Source organism: Ictalurus punctatus, chromosome 17 (genome assembly GCF_001660625.3).
Source record: "Ictalurus punctatus breed USDA103 chromosome 17, Coco_2.0, whole genome shotgun sequence".
NCBI classification, from domain to species: domain Eukaryota; kingdom Metazoa; phylum Chordata; class Actinopteri; order Siluriformes; family Ictaluridae; genus Ictalurus; species Ictalurus punctatus.
The window spans coordinates 19,029,876-19,051,229 of record NC_030432.2 but is presented as its reverse complement, the minus strand read 5'-3'; the positions used below and the strand labels follow the sequence as shown (position 1 = coordinate 19,051,229).

Genomic DNA, 21,354 nt, shown 5'->3' with positions numbered 1-21,354 from the left:
AGCTGTGATCCTTGGAGATTCTTTGGTCACTCGAACCATCCTCTTCAGAGTGCGTTGAGACAATATACAGCTTTATTCCTTGGTCTTACCCATTGTGATGAATGACTAAGGGAATTTGGCCTGTGTTACCTCATATTTCTACCCCTGTGAAACAGGACGTCATGGTTGAACAATTTCCCATTCCTAGTCACCCAGGTGTACTAAAACAATGTAAAATATCAACTATATTTCTCATATAAATTCATAGGGGTGCGAATAATTGTTCAACACCTATATTTAAAAAAGATATATATTTTATTTGGGGGGGGGATTTTTTTTGTTGTTTTTTGCAATTGTTTGATGCCCATGAGAGCAAAGTATTTCTGAGAATTCTTTTGGCATGCCCCAATATTTTGTTTTATTAACATCCTAGACCAACCTCCATTGGCCTCTCAATTGGTTCGTCAATTACAATTTCAGCTTACATCACATTTAAAGGAAGTATAGTGTTCATTTATGGGACAAAATTGGATTGTTTGCCCCACATACACCCTTTCCTGTCTAACTATGCCATCTAAGAAGTGTAAGAAGGAATATAGGATGTGTATTTATCTGTGGGATTTTATTTATTTATTTATTTATTTATTTATTTATTTATTTATTTATTTATTTTGACATAATGGCCTAATACTCTAATAAACATGACTGATTGACATGCATGCTTTCAACATTCCCAGCCTGCTTTGCATCTCCAGCAGAGTGAAAACACTAGCAGGAAATGCAGATTGTTCAACCCTACATGTACAGACATACCAAATGAAAGAGGTAGCACCGTATCCTACAGTCTTCAGGTTAGCTTTTGCTTGTGTAGTCATTCAGAATCAAAGAAAGCTTTAAAATATAGCTTTAATAAGAGCTGTGCTGGAAGAATATATCACATCAGCCATGTGGTCAGTAGGGGAAAGCTTTTGCAAGCTTTACACACAAATGGTCTCTGACCACTTTATATTAAAATAGGGAAATTTTGGAAAGGTGCATAAAAATATTCAAAAGTCACCATTTATTCTTACTTTGTACTGCATATTTTTTCCCCGGGCAACATTAACCTAATTAAAAAGCAATCACGGACTGCCTGGGACTAAAAGCATTAATAGGCGTAATGTTAAATGCTCTGTGTGCGTGTGTGTGTGTAGGAGGTGAGGTTTCTAAAGCCAGGTTCACGCAGTATTTCCGTGGAAGTCTCTCAGGTCTGACGGTGAGGCCAGGAAAGATCGAGAGTCAGAAAGTGATTTCTTGCCTGCAAGCCTGCAAAGAGGGACTGGACATCACGTCTCTGGAGAGCATGGACAAGGGCTTAAAGGTAACACACACACACACACACTCATATACATGCACACATTTGCAGAAACATCCAGCAAGGACAAATATAAAATATAATACAAAAAAAGAATACAAAAATGGAGTGCCAGATGGAGGGGAAAGAAGGTCATTTAAGGGACTGGTTTTTGACTAAGGTTATGAAAGTCCTGGTAGCAGACATTTTCCTTTAGGTTTCTCTTTATGCCAAAAGCAGGAGTTTAATTCATGACTCTTAACCTGTCCGCTGCATCTAGTTTAGTCAGAACACAGTGCTGTTGAATTCTCAGTTGGTCAGAAGGTGTTGATTAACCCTCTCATGCATAGTGCCCACACTCATGGATATATATATATATATATATATATATATATATATATATATATATATATATATATATATATATATATAAGATATAAATCACCCCAAATCACTTGAGATCATCACGGTAAATTAAAGTAAACTTCTGTAGCTCTGCAGTTTGTAGCTCAGTCTTTACTTATTTTCTACATTAAGATATATATTTTTATATTTTTACATACTGAATACCTCTTATCATCATGCAGTAGTCCCAAACTGTACATTATGAATGTTCAGAAATGATATTTTCTATCATATTTGTCTTTATTACATATTTTAGATCAGAATTTTAAAAAACTTTGGATAATGGAAGATTTGCTTGTTTATCATCATCGTCGTTGTCGTTGTTGTTATTATTATTATCATTATCATCATATTTATTATTATTATTATTATTGTTGTTGTTGTTGTTGTCATCATATTTATTGTTATTGTTGTTGTTTCAGGCATACTGTGTTAGCTTTTTTTTTTTTCTAACTCATGGCCAGTCCATATACTTTTTAAAAATCTAAACGAATCAGAATTTGAAAATCTAAAGAATCTGAATATGCATATAAATAATTTAAGCATAAAAGGTTTCATTTTTTATAATTAAATCTCTGATAGTATTGCAGCTGTAAGTCGCATCACAGGTTAATATTAATGCTCTCATTCAAATATGTTATCATTTCTACAGTAACAGCCTACACTGGGACTCGTATGCCAGAGGCTCCACACAAACAGGTTAAGAAACATGTGATTGTTGATGTGGTCTGATAAGGAGTTTAGTGTCAGCTTCGTCACAGTCAGAGGTGAAGTTTGTTGAATGTGAAGTTTCTAATATGGGAGACTCTACAGAATGGAGGGCTTTGCTGATTCTCAGTAACATGACAAGCTGAAAATATTGTCTTATTAACTTCAAGAGAGACTAGTGAAGGGAAGACTGTTTATAGCTGTTGTAGCGTAAGTGATAAAAGGATCTAGCACATGTGTTAACACATAACTAATAACAGATTAAAAGTATGGCATATCTTAATAAATACTTTTTATTTAATTCATTCAAAAAATTTAAATGTTGGCAAATATAAAATTGTAGGGCAACAAGTTAGCTCTATAACTGATGAATCCTAAAAAGGCAGATTTTTTTTTTAAAGAACAGATTGCCGGTCTGTTTTGGGTTAGAGGTCTCGCCTCGATTAAGCAGATAGGAGCCTAGTTATGTATTGCTGGAAATACTGCCTGGGAATTTCGCCAAGACGGCTGCTGAGCAGACAGAGCTTACCATAAGGACTTCTTAACAACCTTCAGAGTACAGCTCTCTTTTTAAAATAAAATAAAAAAAAGTATTAATCCCTCATAAACTATGCATTCCAGATCAATCGATCACGTCGGTCACTGAAGAATAATAAGCACATAATCATATTCAGGACTAAATCTCACTCTGATAATCGGGAGGTTGTCAGTTCAGATCCCAGAACTAGCAGAGAGCCGCTGTTGGGCCTTTGAGCTAGACAATTAACCCCTGAGCTTCTCAGCTGTGTGTCTCCAATGTACAATTTGGATGAGAGCATCTGCAAGATGAATAAATGTAAATGTTCTGCAGGCACCGTTTTTCATTTTCTCTCTGCGGATGCTGTTCTTTTGTTCTTTAATATTCAGTGGCTTAAGAAAAGATTTTTTAGAAACATAAAGGATTTCAGAGGGAGAGGGAGACAGAAGGGAGGGGGAGAGAGAGAGAGACAAAAGGGAGAGAGAGAGAGAGAGAGAGAGAGAGAGAGAGAGAGAGAGAGAGAGAGAGAGAGAGAGAGAGAGAAAGCCTACAGCTTTAGGCCCATAGGTCTGTTTCATCTCTCTCTCTCTCTCTCTCTCTCTCTCTCTCTCTCTCTCTCCCCCTCCCTTTGTCTCCCTGTTCATCTGTTTTAAGCTGTTTTTCTGTTCATTCCTTTGTTGAATTCCGGCATAGCCTCACAGACAATGTTTATTACACACACACACACACACACACACACACACACACACACACACACTCACTCAGTACATGTTCACACACTTTCATACCCACACGCTTTTCAAACCACTCTCTCTCTCTCTCTCTCTCTCTCTGTCTCTCTCTCTGTCTCTCTCTCACTCCCCCCCCTCTCTCTCTTTCTCTCTGTCTCTCTCTCTCTCTCTGTCTCTCTCTCTCTCTCTCTCTGTCTCTCTCTCTCTCTCTCTCTCTCTCTCTCTCTGTCTCTCTCTCTGTCTCTCTCTCACTCCCCCCCTCTCTCTTTCTCTCTGTCTCTCTCTCTGTCTCTCTCTCTGTCTCTCTCTCACTCCCCCCCCTCTCTCTCTCTGTCTCTCTCTCTGTCTCTCTCTCTGTCTCTCTCTCACCCCCCCTCTCTCTCTCTGTCTCTCTCTCTGTCTCTCTCTCTGTCTCTCTCTCACTCCCCCCCCTCTCTCTCTCTCTCTGTCTCTCTCTCTGTCTCTCTCTCACTCCCCCCCCTCTCTCTCTCTCTCTGTCTCTCTCTCTGTCTCTCTCTCACTCCCCCCTCTCTCTCTCTGTCTCTCTCTCTGTCTCTGTCTCTCTCTCTGTCTCTCTCTCACTCCCCCCCCTCTCTCTCTCTCTCTGTCTCTCTCTCTGTCTCTCTCTCACTCCCCCCCTCTCTCTCTCTCTGTCTATCTCTCTGTCTCTCTCTCTGTCTCTCTCTCACTCCCCCCTCTCTCTCTCTCTCGGTCTCTCTCTCACTCCCCCCCCCCCTCTCTCTCTCTCTGTCTCTCTCTCACTCCCCCCCTCTCTCTGTCTCTCTCTCTGTCTCTCTCTCTGTCTCTCTCTCACCCCCCCCCCCTCTCTCTCTCTGTCTCTGTCTCTCTCTCACCCCCCCTCTCTCTCTCTGTCTCTCTCTCTCTCTGTCTCTCTCTCTGTCTCTCTCTCTCTGTCTCTCTCTCTGTCTCTCTCTGTCTCTCTCTCTCTGTCTCTCTCTCTGTCTCTCTCTCACTCCCCCCCCTCTCTCTGTCTCTCTCTCTGTCTCTCTCTCACCCCCCCCCCCCCTCTCTCTCTCTCTCAAGATTCAAGTAGCTTTATTGGCATGGTAAAAGGCTTTATATTGCCAAAGTAGCGGTAACATTAAATCACAGACAGAGACATTTACACACATTCACACGTAATAAAAAAAAACAAAAAAACAACAACAAAAAAACCTTGATAAAATAATAGCAATAAAAGAAGAAGAAAACACACAGTGATGTGTCTGAGCATTTTGTGCATGTTTACAGTGTTGATGTGTTATATTTTATTCTGTTTCCACTTAATTTAGTGTGCAGTGGGAACACAGCCGGTCTTGTTTTGGTAGCCAGGTCTGTCTGTGTCTGCCCGTCTCTATGGCCATGTTGTGTTCGCTGAGTCTGTACATGGTCAGGACTTCTCTTAGTTTAGGGTCGATCACTGTCCTCAGGTGCTCTGCCAATTTATATTCTCTGTTTAGGGACATTCATTACTTTATTGAGCTGTTGCTTCGGTCCAGTGTTTTAGATATTTTTCTGTTTGTGTTTTAATAATTTGATTTGGTCTGTGGTTTGCCTGGACATGTTTTGGATTGTAAAGTCAGCTCTAAGACCAGCTCCTCGGCTTCCCTCTGGGGTTAGCTCTTGGTATGTCAGTGCTTTGTGATGGAGGGTCTCAATATCACTATTTTGTAGGTGGGCATGGAATTTAATGGCTCTTTTTTTGAGTTTTAATTATTAGTAGCTACAGTTCTACTTCTGCTCTGCAGGCATTATTATTCCCCCTCTCTCTCTCTCTCTCTCTCTCTCTCATTCATAATCTTTCATAAACTCCTTCAAATACACAGTCTCACACTGTAATAAACCCTTTCATATACACTCAGTCTTCACTCTGTAATTGACACTTTTATACACTTACTAGGAAGAAATCCTACTGTTTCTGTAAACGCTGTGTGTTCTCTCCTCATGTTTCTGTCAGTTCCACTTTAACCCGGCGCAGTCGGTGCTGGTGATAGAAGGTGAAGATCTGGAGCAGGTCAACGCAGCACTGAGGAAAGTCTCCTACATCAACTCGCGCCAGTTCCCCACGGCCGGAGCGCGCCACATCCACATCTCCACCACAGTACAGTACGATCGCTGCACTATCACTGCCCATTTCATACCCTCACTTATTTCAATACCCAGGACTCATCATCTAATCATCAGGCCCATACTGCCTCCCACTTTCCCGGCATCAATGTAATAAGAGTGTCCAAATTCAGTGTGGGTTTAAGTTTATAAATTCATCAGAAACCTCTCAAAATGCCCAAACTGCCTTCAGAAATCAATGTCATACTGCTCATGTACTTCATAATACTCTGAAGTCTGATCAAAAGTTCAAAATGACTCAACATATCATAACTTTGGTATTATAAGCTTTCTATTTGGGTTAAGAATGAATCAGAGACAGAATCTTATCATACAGTGGTGATGATATTTTATTCAAGACTCATTTTTTACTTTTATTAAGTTAAAACCAAGCTATTAAAACATAAACCTACTGTAAAAAAAAAAAACAAAAAAAAAAACCCAACAACAACAATAAATCACTTGGCTCATTAACACCACTGTACTGTACATAAATAGTTTAATAAAATAGTAGCTGTGGGTTTTTTTCTTTTTTGTTTTATTAACTTAATTAGAGAATAAAAAAGAGAGGCTAGTGAGGCAACTACTGTGTATAGCTGCGATAACGTAAATGATAACATGAACTAATTGGTTTAAGAGGTTTCATAACATTAAATATCCACGTGGAGGTGGTATAATACGGCCTGAGGCCTGATATATTCATAAGGTCTGAAGTGTGTTCTTCCGCTATGTACCACAGAGATTTCGCCAACTATAATCATTATTAATTAATTAATGACATATTGCACGTTTTATCTGTTCAATCCCTCCAGGGAGTCTCGATTTTCTGATCGCAGATACTGCAATATTTAGAGGAGTTTGCAAATTTCCTCATTTTTGTCTTGTGATGTCATGATGATCTGCAATCAGTCAAAGCCCTCTTTGATTCACGTGCGTCGAACATGAGAACTGTGAAAGACAATATCGTGCGATAGCAATTTTGCCAATTCAAGTAATTTTCCACAAAAATAAGCACAAAAAAATCTGCAATTGTTTTTTTTTTTTTTTTTTTTTTTTAAAACAGATTTGTTTGTCACAAACTAACAAACTAATCTGAGCAAACTTTTAAGTTTTAAACAATGATGTGACTCCTGAGATGGATTATGAATTTCAATGATGTAGCTGAGGCTGAGGAACTGTCAGAGCTAGGATTCACACATCAAGCTGACAGTGACAACATTTCTATCTCTGGGTGTTTTTGCAATTTGCATCACAAATTTAGAAAGAAGCCAAAGCAAAATCAAGCCTTTTTGTTAGCAACAATCGCAAAAAAAACAAAAACAAACCTCAGCGAAATCCTGCACTACCGCCTGTTTATATTTGCATACATTTAATGCTTTGGAAGGTTGGCAAAATACATTAGTTTCTCCTTCGGCTTACATTAGCTCCTGTACTCTCTCTCTCTTGTAGTTAATGAGAAAAGAAAAAAAAAACACAGCTTCTCATTTTACCAAGAAACTGGAAAGCATAAAAAAACATTTTTAAAAAAGTCTTCTGTCCCGAAGACTTTCCTGTGCCGGAAAAATTTACAGAGCACCGTAACGGATACAGAGTGCTCAGACTCCTTCCATTAATGCTAAATAAATAACAACGAATAAACTTCAACACCTCGACGATTATACTATACATTCTTCTCTGTTAAACAACAGCGGGTTTTTTAAAATCCATTTATTATTAGTCATAGATTCTGTGGAGAGTCCAACATACAAGTCCCTGTGTATGATCTGTTGCTATAAAAACAATAACATATATGAACGAGCACATAAATAGAAACCTATTGTTCATGTCACACTCAGAACTACAGTCTGACTCGTGCTGCTATATAAAATTAATCGACACCTTTTGACCAATCAGATTTGAGAATTTAACCGTCCTATGGTATAAAAACAGATAAAGTATGGCATGTTCTTTCATTAGTTTAAAAAAAAAATCATCATTGGTATATTATTGTAGTTATAAGAGCACTAAAATTATTCAGAATGGTTTTGGTATAAAAAAAAAAAATCATCATCAACTAATCATTGTTGATTATTTTCCTATAACAGCATGCCCCTAAGTCTTTTATTCCTTACTTGTAATTAAAGAACATTGATTCTCTATTATCGAATGATAGTGTGCATATACGTATATGATTATTTTTAACCATACTGCACCGCAATATTAAGAAGCCGTCATCATCTGAAACCCATCATGCATCGCTCACCATTCCTGTAATCAGTATAAACTCTTTTTATTTTTCATTTTGACTGTGGAATGATAAGACTTTCGTGAGTTACTGAACTGGTAATCATACTTATTTCAAAACACCTTTACTATTCAGAGCATAAAATATTTCAGCTGTGATTTTTTGGGGGTCTGTTTTCAGTTCAGATTCTGAATTATTTTTTTTCTGTTTTTTTTTTCTGCTTTAATCCTTGTTCTGTCCCAAAGCGGTTTTAGCTGCTTACTTACTGATGTGTGTGAATGTGTGTGTGCGTGTGTGTGTGTGTGTGTGTGTGTGTGTGTGTGCGTGTGTGTGTGTGTGTGTGTGTGTGTGTGTGTGTGTGTGTGTGTGTGTGTGTGTGTGTGTATGTGTGTGTGTGTGTGTGTGGAAGCGAGACTATTACAACTGTTGGACTGCCGTACCCCAAGGGACCATGTGAATATGCATGACAGAAAATGAATATTCATGAGGCTTGGGGGAGGACAGCACATCTCCTGTGGGGTGTGCCATGAAGCCGTGGGTGGAGTCCTTTCAGCAAAAAAACAGTGGGAAATTAGCATTGAGGATGAGAACACATACACACACACACACACACACAGCATCCTCCACATAGGCAGCAGGGGCTGGGGATAAAGTGTGACGGGTTGTTGAATAAGAAAATATATTCTGTTCTTTTACACTACATTTGTGTGATAAAGGAGACAGGCTCACCCTGAGGTCCTGCAGCTGTGCAGCTAGAACTGGTAGATGAATATCCCTGTTGTTTCTGACCTTAAAACAAAAAAGGCACGCGTTTATAAATCCTGGAGCATTCTCCAACTTTGTGTGCACAAAACAGAAAGTTTACAATGTAGTCAATTGCACTAAGGTTTCATCACTGGTTGTCTATCCAGCAGACAAAAACATGGAGCCGTGCACATTTTTGCTTTTCTTGTTCTTACACTCTATTCAGAGTAAGTAAGGGTTTGATAATAACATGATGACTTTAATCAGGTGTGTTAGAGCAGGGAAAGCACAAAATGAGGCTGAATAACACTAGATTACATATCATTTTCCTCCATCCACGTCCACTCAATGCACAATTTATACTTTTTGCAGCTGGCCCCTCGCGTCTGGCTGCTTCGAAATCATCCACCATAAATGATATTACTGTAATTCTTATCATCGGGTTTCACCTGTGAATAATGTATAGAATATAAAACACAGTCATTTACAGGTAAATTCATGGTCATTCCACTGAAGATTCGTCGTTGAGTCACAAATATGACAATGTGGGTATGGTACAGGGCAAGTCCATGTATGGAAATGAAAGCCTTGAAAGCCATATATGGGAATGTGGGTGTGGCATTGAGTCTTTACATGGAAGTATTTAAGTCAGAAGTGAAAATCTTTGCCATTCGTGACAATATCATGGAGATGCGTTTTTGTTTTTCGCTTTTTACAGATTTTGTTTGTCACAAACTTATAAACTACATTAAACAATAAGTAACAACTAACATAATTGAAGCAATTATGTGAGCCCTGCGATGAATTATCTATTTGAATGATGTAGCTGAGGATGAGGAACTGTCAGAGCTGGGATTCACACATCAAGCTGACAACGATGACATTTCTACCTCCTGGTGTTTTTCCAGTGTTTCTGGTGGCATAGTAGGCTAAGAAAGAAGGAAAGAAAGAATGAAAGAAAGAAAGAAAGAAAGAAAGAAAGAAAGAAAGAAAGAAAGAAAGAAAGAAAGAAAGAAAAATGGATTGAAAGAATGAAAGTATGAATGAAAGAAAGAAAGAAGGAATGAAAGAAAGGAAGAATGAATGAATGAAAGAATGAAAGAAAGAAAGAAAGAAAGAAAGAAGGAAAGAAAGTAAGAAGAAAGAAAGAAAATAAGAAAGAAAGAATGAACGAGAAAGAAAGAATGAATTAAAGAATGAAGGAAAGAAAGAATGAAAGGAAGAAGGAATGAAAGAAAGAAGGAAAGGAAGAATGAATGAAAGTAAGAAGAAAGAAAGAATGAAAGAAAGAAAGAAAGTAAAGAAGGAAAAAAAGAAAGTAAGAAGAAAGAAAGAATGAAAGAAAAAGAAGAAAGAAAGAAGGAAAGAAAGAAAGAAGGAAAGAAAGAAAGAATGAATGAAAGAAAGAAGGAAAGAATGGAAGTTAGAAGGAAAGGAATAAAGAAAGAAAGAAAGACAGACCCTGCCCTGTGATGCAGCATGAGCAGCTTTCTTTCTTTCTTTCTCTTTTATTTACATCAACAATAATAATTACCTTTGAGCACCAGGTGCCTACTCAGAAACATCGTCCCACTCGGAGACATGGCCACTGGTCAACAGCAGACAGCCACCACCAGAAAAAAAAACCCTTTAATGTGCTTATGGGAAAACGTTGACCTTTCCGCGTTTTCCCTGAATTTGATTGAATGTGCTGTATTAGAACACGAGTAGTTTAGGACTGACATTTGATTATATTTGGCAGTAAAAGCTGATTATGCAGTACATCAGAGCAATGATGAATTATTGATGAATGGTGAGGCTTTTATCCAGCCTTGTTCTTACCAGCATCCTTACCAATGTTATTATAATTTATAATGGCTTGTAATTGTTTAGTTTCCATTTGAAATTCACTTTGATTTTAGTTTACTTTCTGCACTCATACACCAATGGTAGCAGAGCTGCTATGCAACACGCTAACTTGCCATCGGGAGCAACTTGGGGTTCAGGGTCTCGCCCAAGGACACTTCGGCATGTGGAGTCACGTGGGCCGGGAATCGAACAGTCAACCCTACGATTAGCGGACAACCCGCTCTACCACCTGATCCACACCTGGGTCACATCTCAGTGTATTATTAATAGAAACCAGGCAATTTTCATTTGTTTTATATCAGGCAAAGTTTTAACCCAGGTACTCACACTTTTGATTCATTGATCATCAGTAAGCGCTTTATCCTGGTCAGGGTTGCGGTAGATCTGGTATAGACCACACCCACTTTGGGTTTAAATCCAGATGCAGATACAAATCACTAAACAGTTACAGACACAGGTGTTTTGATGCACTCATAGAAGGTGCAAACTTTTAATCAACTAAACAAAGGAAAAGAAAAATGCTTAAGCCACACACAATAGTGTGTGTGTCACTACGCAGCACACACTAGCTCCACTCGACAAGATTAGCATCAGAATAAAGTAGATGCTAGTACTGTTTGAAGCTGAGCAGATGGACCGCTCATTACATGTGATTGTAAACCATATAAGCAGCAGCATATGAAAGATTCTGTACGAAAAAAACGAATCGAGCATCTGGAAAGACCAGGTGGAAATGAATTTAGTGAATCAGGAGGATGTGCCGACACTGGATTCTCAACCATGTACGATGAACGGTACTTTAATGCATTTGGTATGGAAATTATTGGTTGAAAATCAAAGAATCTAAAACAAAGCGTTCTTGCCATGACTCACGTGGATTTGACACCACAACATTAGGCGATACTTGAATGTTATTTTTCATTCATGTCTTTGTATATTGTGTTGTAAGAGGAGAATTGGGCAAATGATATTTTCGGCCAGAAGGTTCATTTGTAGTACAAGCGATAGGAGATGATTGTGACAGTTGTGCCCTTTCCTGCTCTATAATTACAAACTTCTTATATCTTATTCACAAGGGTTGCATATCTGGAAAAACAAATAAACAGAGGTGTTAATTAAGGCTTGTGAACATAATTAAATGTGGTTTAGAGTAATGCTTAATAAGTGTAATTACTGTGAGCAGAGCACTAATTAATTCTGAAAGAGCGGCTGAGATGGAGAGAGAGAGATTATGTTCTGTTCTGAGTGCAGAAAAAATGCTGCCGCAGTGTGTTTGTGTGACAGATGTGTCTTTTTCCATTTCCACCACATTAACTCCTTGAACAAATCACTGTCGCAACAGTTTGTTTCCCTTGTATGTGCATGTGTCAGTTTGTGCAACCTGTTTTACATGCCTTACTGATTTTGATTGGACTCATAACTTTCCCAGACTGTCTGGCAGTGTGTGTTTACTGCGAGCAGGAAATTGCAGTGTGTTTGTGTGTGTATAGTGGGTGTTGATGTGTGACCATGGTTTTTGTATCTTGGAGGGGACCAAATGTCCTCACAAGGATAGAAATATCTGAGAATTTTGACCTTGGGCTCCCTCAAGGAAAACTTTTTTTTCCCCCACCTATTATAATTATTTTTTTGAGTTACTGAGTTTGAGGTTAGGATTAGATTTAAGTGTAGTATAACATTAATTAGGTTCGAGTCCCGCCGGGGCCATGTGTGTGCGGAGTTTGCATGTTCTCCCCGTACTGCGGGGGTTTCCTCCGGGTACTCCGGTTTCCTCCCCCAGTCCAATGACCTGCATGGTAGGCTGATTGGCGTGTCTAAAGTGTCCGTAGTGTATGAATGGGTGTGTGTCAGTGTGTATGTAATTGTGCCCTGAGATGGACTGGCACCCTGTCCAGGGTGTACCCCGCCTTGTGCCCGATGCTCCCTGGGATAGACTCCAGGTTCCCCGTGACCCTGAAAAGGAGTAAGCAGTAGAAGATGGATGGGTGGATGGATGGATAACATTAATTAGCTACATTAAAAATGATGTCAATAGAAGGTCTTTACATGTACTTTACGTGTGTGTGTGTAGGTGTTTCGGAGAGGACGTGTGCATCTTTGTTCCTGATATCGACGCAGTCGTCATGGTAATGCAACCAAGTGAACCACGAATCACAATAACAGGGGCAGAGCATCTCAGCATCCCCGCCTCTGACATTGCCCTTGGCCTGTCATTGTTCAGGGATTTGCATATCAGCAGCACCGTCATGAAGAGCGATCAAACCTCACATAACACAGGTACTGATCAAAACCAAAGAATGCTTTTTTTAGTTATTTCCTGGAGCTATAAGGCTAATATTTCTAACAGCTGTTTCAATGTTTCTGTCCATGCCTACAGTAACCAATCCATGTTTGTTTGTTTTTTTGGGGGGTTTTTTTAGAATAAAGTAAACCTGCGATCCCGAGTTGTTTTTTAAGCTCCCCAAACCTCACTGAAGATCAACAAAATCTCACAATCACACAATGTTATACATTTCCTTAAACAATATAACGTATAAATCTCCTTTCTACAAATAAGGAGTCCAAATTCTCATCAAAGCCAAGAAATACTGTGCACTTTAGATGATTTCGGAAGCCGCTTTTATAGTAATAGAGTTTTACTCACCAAATACTTGCATTTATTCATCTTCCGAAAACATTTTTCCTGTTCAGGGTCATGGCAGATCCAGAGGAATTGCGCACTTCACCTTCACCATCAATTCTCAAACACCACAAAGACCTTAATCTTCAATAATTCCCATTCATCATCTAGAAACAGGAAGAAAAATAATAGAAAGATAGGTAATCTGCTTTGACATTCAGTTATAGCTTTCAAGATCATTATAAGTATGTAAGTAAGTAAGTAAGCACCCACATGAAAAAATACTGTAGTATGCTTTAATATTCACTACAGTAAACTGGAGTAAATTCTAGTATAATGTAGTATATTATAATATTTACTACATTTTGTACGTGCCCATCTGCTGTTGTAGCAAATCTGCCTCAAGGTTCAACATGTTGTGCATGAGATGCTTTTCTGCTCAACACAATTGTACAGAGTTACTGTAGCCTTTCTGTCAGCTCGAACCAGTCTGGCCATTCTCCATTGACCTCTCTCATCAACATTCTCAGAACTGCCACTCACTGGGTGTTTATTCTTTATTGCATCATTCTGAGTAAACTCTAGAGACTGTTGTGTGTGAAAATCCCAGGAGATCAGTACGTATAGAAATACTCAAACCAGCCTATCTGGCACCAACAATCACGCCAGAGTCAAAGTCAGAATCACTGAGATCACCTTTTACACATTTTCAAGTGATAATTAGTAGCAGTAGCAAAGGTTAGCATGTTATTTAAGGCCCTAAGATAAGATAAGATCTTGTGTGTTAAATGAGGCACTTCATATATGTTTTGAAGTGGTAATTGGGAAGTTAAGTCTTATTTTAAGAACGCCACCTGCCACAATAGTCTGTCGATACGTCTGTCTGTCTCTCTCTCTCTCTCTCACTCACTCACTCACTCACACAACTACACAAACAGTACTTTTTGCACTGCATGGGGTATGCCATGAGGAAAGAAAACCTTAAAAATCAAGTCAGTCTAACCCAGTTGTTATGTTCCTGGGGCAAGGCTGGATCAGCCATGACTCACAGCAGCAGATCTTGCCCAATGCTGCAGCCAAGGGTGAAACCTCAGTCATAGGGCTCAAAACTGCACTCCAGGCATGCATCTTTCATCTGTGAGCCACCCGGAAGCCATGTTATTATACATGCCAGTCAGTCAATCAACCAAGAGAGTATTTGAACAGTCTGAGGGCAAAAGGGCAAGTGATCAAGCCCAATTAAAGTTTACCCTGTTGGAAACTACCATATAAAAGAGCATGGCAAAAAACAAAAACAACAACAACTTTTGTTTACCACAGCAAAATACTGGTATAGACAAAATACTACTAGATTAGAGCTTGTATGATTACAAAATGTTATTACTTGATCAGTAATTGAAAAAAAGTTCTAGAATACTTATCTTTCTACTTACCTATACTTATCTTTTTGAGACTTAAAGCAAATTACCGGCTTCAGTGCTTTTTTAGGCTGCACAGTTAATGACAAAAGGAAACTCGGTGATTCTACAGCAATGTCTGGAAGGGTTTTTGTTTTCTTTGCACCAAGTTCCAAAGTCTGATTAGACTCTGAGCTATTTCATTTGGATTGGATGTGCAACCCGTGGCTCTGAAAGCCTGGTTACAACAATTAATTTTGCCACAGTGCAAAGATTTTATTTTTAACTGCAGGAGGAATTACTTCGGGAGTAGGTAGGACCTTCACAGACCTCTCTAGGTAGGATTCGCACAGACCTCTGTGCTAATTTCTAATATTAGATTAGAAGATTAGAATATTATAGTGCAGTACAAACCGCAAAGCATGGGCTCCACACATGTCCTGATTTGTTGATTATATTCGGGTATGGAGAAAAATGTCATTAATATTGATAAATGTAGCACTGTTAAATGGTGTGTGGTTTGTTAATTAAACTGAAATTTCATATCTAATAACATTTTATTATACGGCAGAGGGTCACAGAGTGCCACAGCTTTCACTCTACCATGCAGAGGCACTATGTTACATTATTCATTTATCCCCTCTCTCATGTGTGGTTCTGCTCAGGGATAACAGCAGCAAAAACCCGTACAACAAACCCATAAATAAGTGAAGAAACGATATGAGAGCAGGGAGGACAGTCCCCTCTCAGCTCTAAATAGACCATTTATGAGCGTCTTTCCAGCACAGAGCTCCCCAGGCTTCCACATCCTGCACTGTAGGTCTCATCTTGTCTCTCGATCATGTTCTAATCTAGCATGTTTGCCTACTCCATTTAATTCCCATGAAGACGTCTAAGTTTTACACCCAGGAGAGAGTCTGCTGCTGTTGATTGATGACTGAGAAAGAGAAAAAAGGAAGCAGGAGTCCCATGAGAGTCAGACTTCAATTAGTCACTAAAACCAAGCTCATGGCTTTCTGTGTGTGTGTGTGTGTGTGTGTGTGTGTATAGTGCACAGGTCAGGTATGTTAGAAGAAATCGTCCATAATCTCGACTACTGTGACATCCTGGTGTTAGGGGAGGAGTTAAGGGAGGGGTTAGAGACCCTGCAGCTGCCTCACAGCGCACTATTGGGCAAGCACTTGGACTATACTAACTCGACATCCGGCATGTCCATTTATGGTAAGGAGAACGTCTAGTCACCCAAATGCTACATACAGCTCGTGTAATACTGTGCCTGTGTATAATCTCAACTCTTGTCCTGTGTGTGTGCTCCAGGTGTGGACTCCATGGTTCACTATGCGCAGGTCATAAGACAGGTGCGGTACCAGAACCTGCAGAACGATGTGTCAGCGAGAACTTTCAGAGTGACCTGCTCCGAACTCAACGGACGATACACCAGCAACCCATTTACACAGCAGGTCAGAGTCACACGGTTTCAAAATGGAAGTGTGAAATCCACCCATTTCCTGACAGAGAAAGAAAAAATATTAGAAGTAAAGCATTATATAAGAATAGGAATATAGTAACAGTAATAATAGTAGTTAGTAGGATTGTATGTACATACAGTCAACTCCAAATTATAGTCACTTCAGAAAAAAGAGCTACAATATACACTCATTGGCCACTTCACTGATAATAGAAAGTATCTTCAATTGTCCAGTTTCAGTGAGCCTGTGCCTACTGTAGCCTTAGATTCCTGTTCTTGACTGACACCAGTGGAACCCAATATGGCCTATATTGTTGTAGCCCATCCACCTCAACTGAGATGCTTTTTGAGTTAAAGCAGCCTTGCTGTCAGCTCAAACCAATCTGGCCACTCTCCTTTGACTTCTTGTATCAATAAGTGGTTTCATCCACGAAACTGCCACTCACACAATGTTTTTGGTTTTTCTACACTACACAAAGTCGCCCATCAGGCACCAAAACCACACGACAGTCACTGAAATTGCATTTTTCCACATTCTGGCGTTTGATTTGTACATAACTGAAGTGTTTGACCTGAATCTGCATCATTTTATGTACTTTTATGCAATTTTATGAGTTTCTGCCACAGGTGTGTTCCTAATAAAGTGGCCAATGAGTGTATGTTTAAAATATTTTATATATTTAAACATAAGCATAGGGTGATGTTTTTATTTTTCAACCACAGAATTTTTTTTTTTATAAAGCTTTATATATAAATGATATAAATAACTATAAATACATATAATATCAGCACACTTACCATTAATATTTTAACATCTCTGAACTTTCTGAGACTTTTGAAATTGCATTTCCCAGATCACGCTTAATGATATTTTGACCTTTATGTATTTTCATATCCATTACCTGACTTGTGCAGGTCAACCATCTGTCACTTTGAAAGCTTTTTGTTTTTATCCCATGGATAATGACAAATGATGATGGATTACCAAGTAACTGTATGTGTATGAATATATAAACAGTATATATCTTTTTTTGTTTGTTTGTTTGTTTGTTTTGTTTTTTTGCCACAAGGAAAAAGGCAACAACCAAAATTTAAAAAAAATAATTAAAAAATTATTTTTGGAAAAAAAAAAGTATTTGTATTTTTCTAAATATTTATCAGGGGTATCAATATTTTTCTTTAAAAAATATTTAAAAAACATTCTTATGAAAATTTTGTAGGACAAAGGTAAGTATTTTCCCTCACAAATGTTCTGTTTAGCTATTGATAGCAGGATGTTTTAGCTACACATCCAACTAATTGAAGTTAATTTCACAATGTACAGGAAGTGTGATTTTAATGGATTTTCTACGCTTCACTTATGCACAAGTGTGGGGAAAAAAACCAGACGGCAAAGTGGGGAGCTATCATCAGCACAGATGGCACTTGAAAATAAAAATAGGTTTAAAAACAGGTTAATTTTTATTATATAGGGATATTTTAAATGTTCACAGTTTAGTGCCGTATTCACTGCAGTTACTGTATGACGCATCATCAACCCTAAAAGATGAAGACCCACACTTTTCATTTTTCCCCACTCACTTCATACACTGGTAACAGGTGCTAGTTACCTGAGAGATTACTTTATATAAAACTGGCACACACTGAGTTAACAGAACATCATCCTGATACTAATCTACTGGACTGAAAAACAGAAGAAGAGGACTGATTACACATTAAGAATACAGCAGCAAAGTGTTTTTGTTGTGCCTCATCTTTCTTAAGATTTCTTATCTAAATGTCTTTCAATTCTTCTTCCACTCAGATTAATATACTTCACCGAGAACATCCTGTCAAGCATGTCAGTCATGTAATGGCTCAACCTAAATCCATGCAACCTAGTCATCATCCAGTCTCAGCCTTCGACACCGAGAGCTCTGGTGAGTGACAGTGAGTGTGTCCTTACATATCAAGTGAAGATTGAATGATAGGTTGTGCTAGTTTTTGTCATTTGGTCTTGTTTTTCATAGTCTAGGTTGTCATGCTTGTACACAAGACCCATATTCTACATACTGTTGATTTATTTTATATATATATATATATATATATATATATATATATATATATATATATATATATATATATATATATATATATATGTGTGTGTGTGTATTTCATAGGAATATGAAGGGGTGGGTAGAATATTTAACATACTGTACATCTACACGCTTATTTTGTACCTTTTGTACCTCATGCACCGATTAGCACTCATGGGCCTGCACCGTAAAGAATTTATTTATTTATTTATTTATTGTAATAAATGGTAGAAGCCAAATTGTATAGCCTCTAGCTCACTATATGATTTATACTAGGGCTGTCGATTTAATGTGTAAATTTAGTGCGTATAATTAGGGGAAAAAAGAACATATTAAAATGATGAAAGCATTTAACGCACCCCACCCAGGCCCAGACCTGTATATCATCTTACATTGCATGTAGTTGCTTAGTGACAAGCATGTTGCAAGGCGACGACCAAACCCTGCTTGGCCTACTGAAGGGAATTTTTTAAAATTCAAAACGCATTCAGATAGAAGTACTGATAAGACCAAAGTATTTTGCTGTAAGGAATTTGCATATCATCAAACCAATTTTAGACTGAAATACCACCTGAACTCTAAGCATGTTTTAGCTAGCTCTACAGTTAGCACAACCCACTCTGCTACAGTCAACACGCTCCGCCAAACCACGCTAACTGAGAGCAGGGAGCACACAATTGGTGTTAGAGACAAAGGAATCTCAGATTATGTCCTTCAGCCCTCTGTCAGCCTTACAGCCTTTTATTTCTCTTAACTCTTAGTTCTGTGCTATGTGTGGTTTACCACAGAGCGTTCAGGCGCCTGGAGGAGTCTAAATGAACACACTGACACATGCGGCTCACAGAGACTTCCCGTTTATTCCGTCTAGAACAGGAGTATTTATACACATAGATAACAGCATTGCATAGTAGGCGGGTTTCTACTTGTGCAGGTTCTAGACAGATTTAGACAAAACACACAGCACACTATGAAAATAAGTCTTTTCAAGATATAGAAAATACATGTGTCAGCTATAATAAAGGATGACAGTTGATCAGTTTATTCAAAGAGGTAATAAAGTGAATACATTTATCATAGGTATTTGACAGCAGTTCATAATATAAGAGAATTCCCTTCATTTAGTAAGTCTACATCGGAAAAACCAACAAATGCGATAGCTAAACGAAAGTACTAAGCGGCCATGCATTATTAATTTTTTTCTTTCTTGTTTTCACATGATCTCGACATTTCAAAAGTTGTTTTCTCACAATCATGATTTCATTTTTCTGTGAACTCGACATAACGTGGTTTTATTACTCTGGAGGTAGCAAAAGCTTAGCACAATCCCGTAGCATCATGGATGAACAGATTCATTTTTACTTTGATTAGAGACTCACTCAAGCTAAAATAGCTCTATGTCTGTCTATGTCTCTATGTGAGTTCCACATTAGTGTCCGACGATTGAGAAGTGGACCCCCCCCCGGCTCACTCTCTCTCAGTCCCATTTAAAAGGCGTGAGATTTTCTCGTGATAAATTGATGTCGTGAGAAAACAGCGTTTTGTTATGTCAAGATCACGAGAAAATTAAGTCGCGATCAAAAGTTTAAACAATAAAGACAATTTTTCACAGTCTTCTTTGCTCATATTTACCAAGGGTGCCAATATAAGTGTAAGGCACAGTATGTACCTTTGAAGGTAAAATTACTGAAAGCACAGAAGATATACACTTAAAGGGACCACCCCAGCAACAAGGAACGGTACAGCTTAGTAGCCTTTTGTCTGAGAGTGGAGAGTTTATTTTATTGGGAAACCCTGCGGGAGAAAAAAAAAAAAAAGCCAGATTTGTACAAAGTACTGTTCACAGTCTCTCTGAGACTTCATGCAAAAGGTACAACCTGTAGATTGGTGGCTACAACCAAGAAAAACAGCAGCAAGAAAATCAGCAGTGCTTTCAAAAAAAATCATTCACAACAGGTCATGAAGAATAAAGGATGAAAACCTACTTCAGCTACTTTAACACAACTCCGAGGATGTTCTCATTCTTGAGAAATTGCTCCAGAAAGAAACAAAAGAGCAAAATGAGATCTTGTCCCTGACGAGCAACAAAATAATTCACAGTCTAGCTGATGCCATATACGCTCTCCCTGTTGTGTCATTTTCTGTAGTCACAGATGGCATTAAAGACTTCTCGGGGCAGCAGAAAGAATCAATACGTCTGCATTATGTTGACATAACCCGGTTTCACAAGGGGCATTTGTGGGCTTTTTTCACACATCGTGTACTACAGGAAATGTCCCTGGAAAAAAAAAAAAAGTCACAGATGTTCTTTAGTGTTTAAATCTCTCTCAGTCATGTTTAGAGGGGGGGGGGATTTACAGTGGTGCTGCCAGTTAATCAGAAATGCATGAGGCAAGTGAGTCATGAGGCAACGTTAAAAAGCAAAAAACTACTTCCTGTATATTCATTTATCAATCATACTTCAACAGTTCGATCACCCGAAACATAGCACTGCCTCTGCTGTCATTAGGGTTGCTCCTTTTCACTGCTTCCAAAAAAAAAATGGGGAAAGGGGGGGGGGGGGGGGGGGGGCAATGGATAGTTATATGGGGCTGTGGAGATAAAAATATCCTAACAGGAAGCAACCATGCCACTGGAAGTCATTTAGACTTGCTAGCCACTTTATTAGGAGCACCTGCCCATTCATGTAATTCATGTAATCAGTGCAACGCATAACACAATTCAGATATAGATCAAGAGCATCAGTGAATGTTCACGTCAAATGTCAGAATGGGGGGAAAAATGGGATCACAGCAACTTTGACCGTGCCATGGTTGTTGGTACCAGATGGGCTTCTTTGAGTATTTCAGAAACTGCGGCTCACCTGGGATGTTTACACAAAATAAGTCTCTAGACATTACACACAATGGTGTGGAAAGTAAAAAGGCATCCGGTGTGCAGCAGTGGGCAGAAACACCTTGTTCCTTGAGCGAGTTCAGAAGATAATGGCCAGACAGGTTCCAGCTGACAGGAAGGCTACGCTAACTCAAATAAACACTCTTTACAACCATGGTGAGCATAAAAGTATCTCAGAACACACAACATTGAGGCTGATGAGCGACAACAACAAAAGACCACATCAGGTTCTACTCGCGTCAGCCAGGAACTGGAATCAAGCCAGGAATCTGTGGCTACAGTGGGCACAGGTTTATTGGAAGTGGGC

At 38.8% G+C, this 21,354-nt stretch overlaps 1 protein-coding gene across 1 annotated transcript in view; it reads left to right on the top strand.

Moving 5' to 3' along the window:
- clstn2b (calsyntenin 2b) overlaps positions 1–21,354 on the top strand; it is a gene marked incomplete at its 5' end in the record, with an annotated part of 146,339 nt that overhangs the window by 123,707 nt on the left and 1,278 nt on the right. The window contains 6 exons of the mRNA XM_047161260.2: positions 1,173–1,339; positions 5,631–5,779; positions 12,667–12,872; positions 15,663–15,833; positions 15,930–16,072; positions 17,885–17,999. Coding sequence (XP_047017216.2) covers positions 1,173–1,339; positions 5,631–5,779; positions 12,667–12,872; positions 15,663–15,833; positions 15,930–16,072; positions 17,885–17,999 — 951 coding nt within the window. The remainder of the gene's footprint in view (positions 1–1,172; positions 1,340–5,630; positions 5,780–12,666; positions 12,873–15,662; positions 15,834–15,929; positions 16,073–17,884; positions 18,000–21,354) is intronic.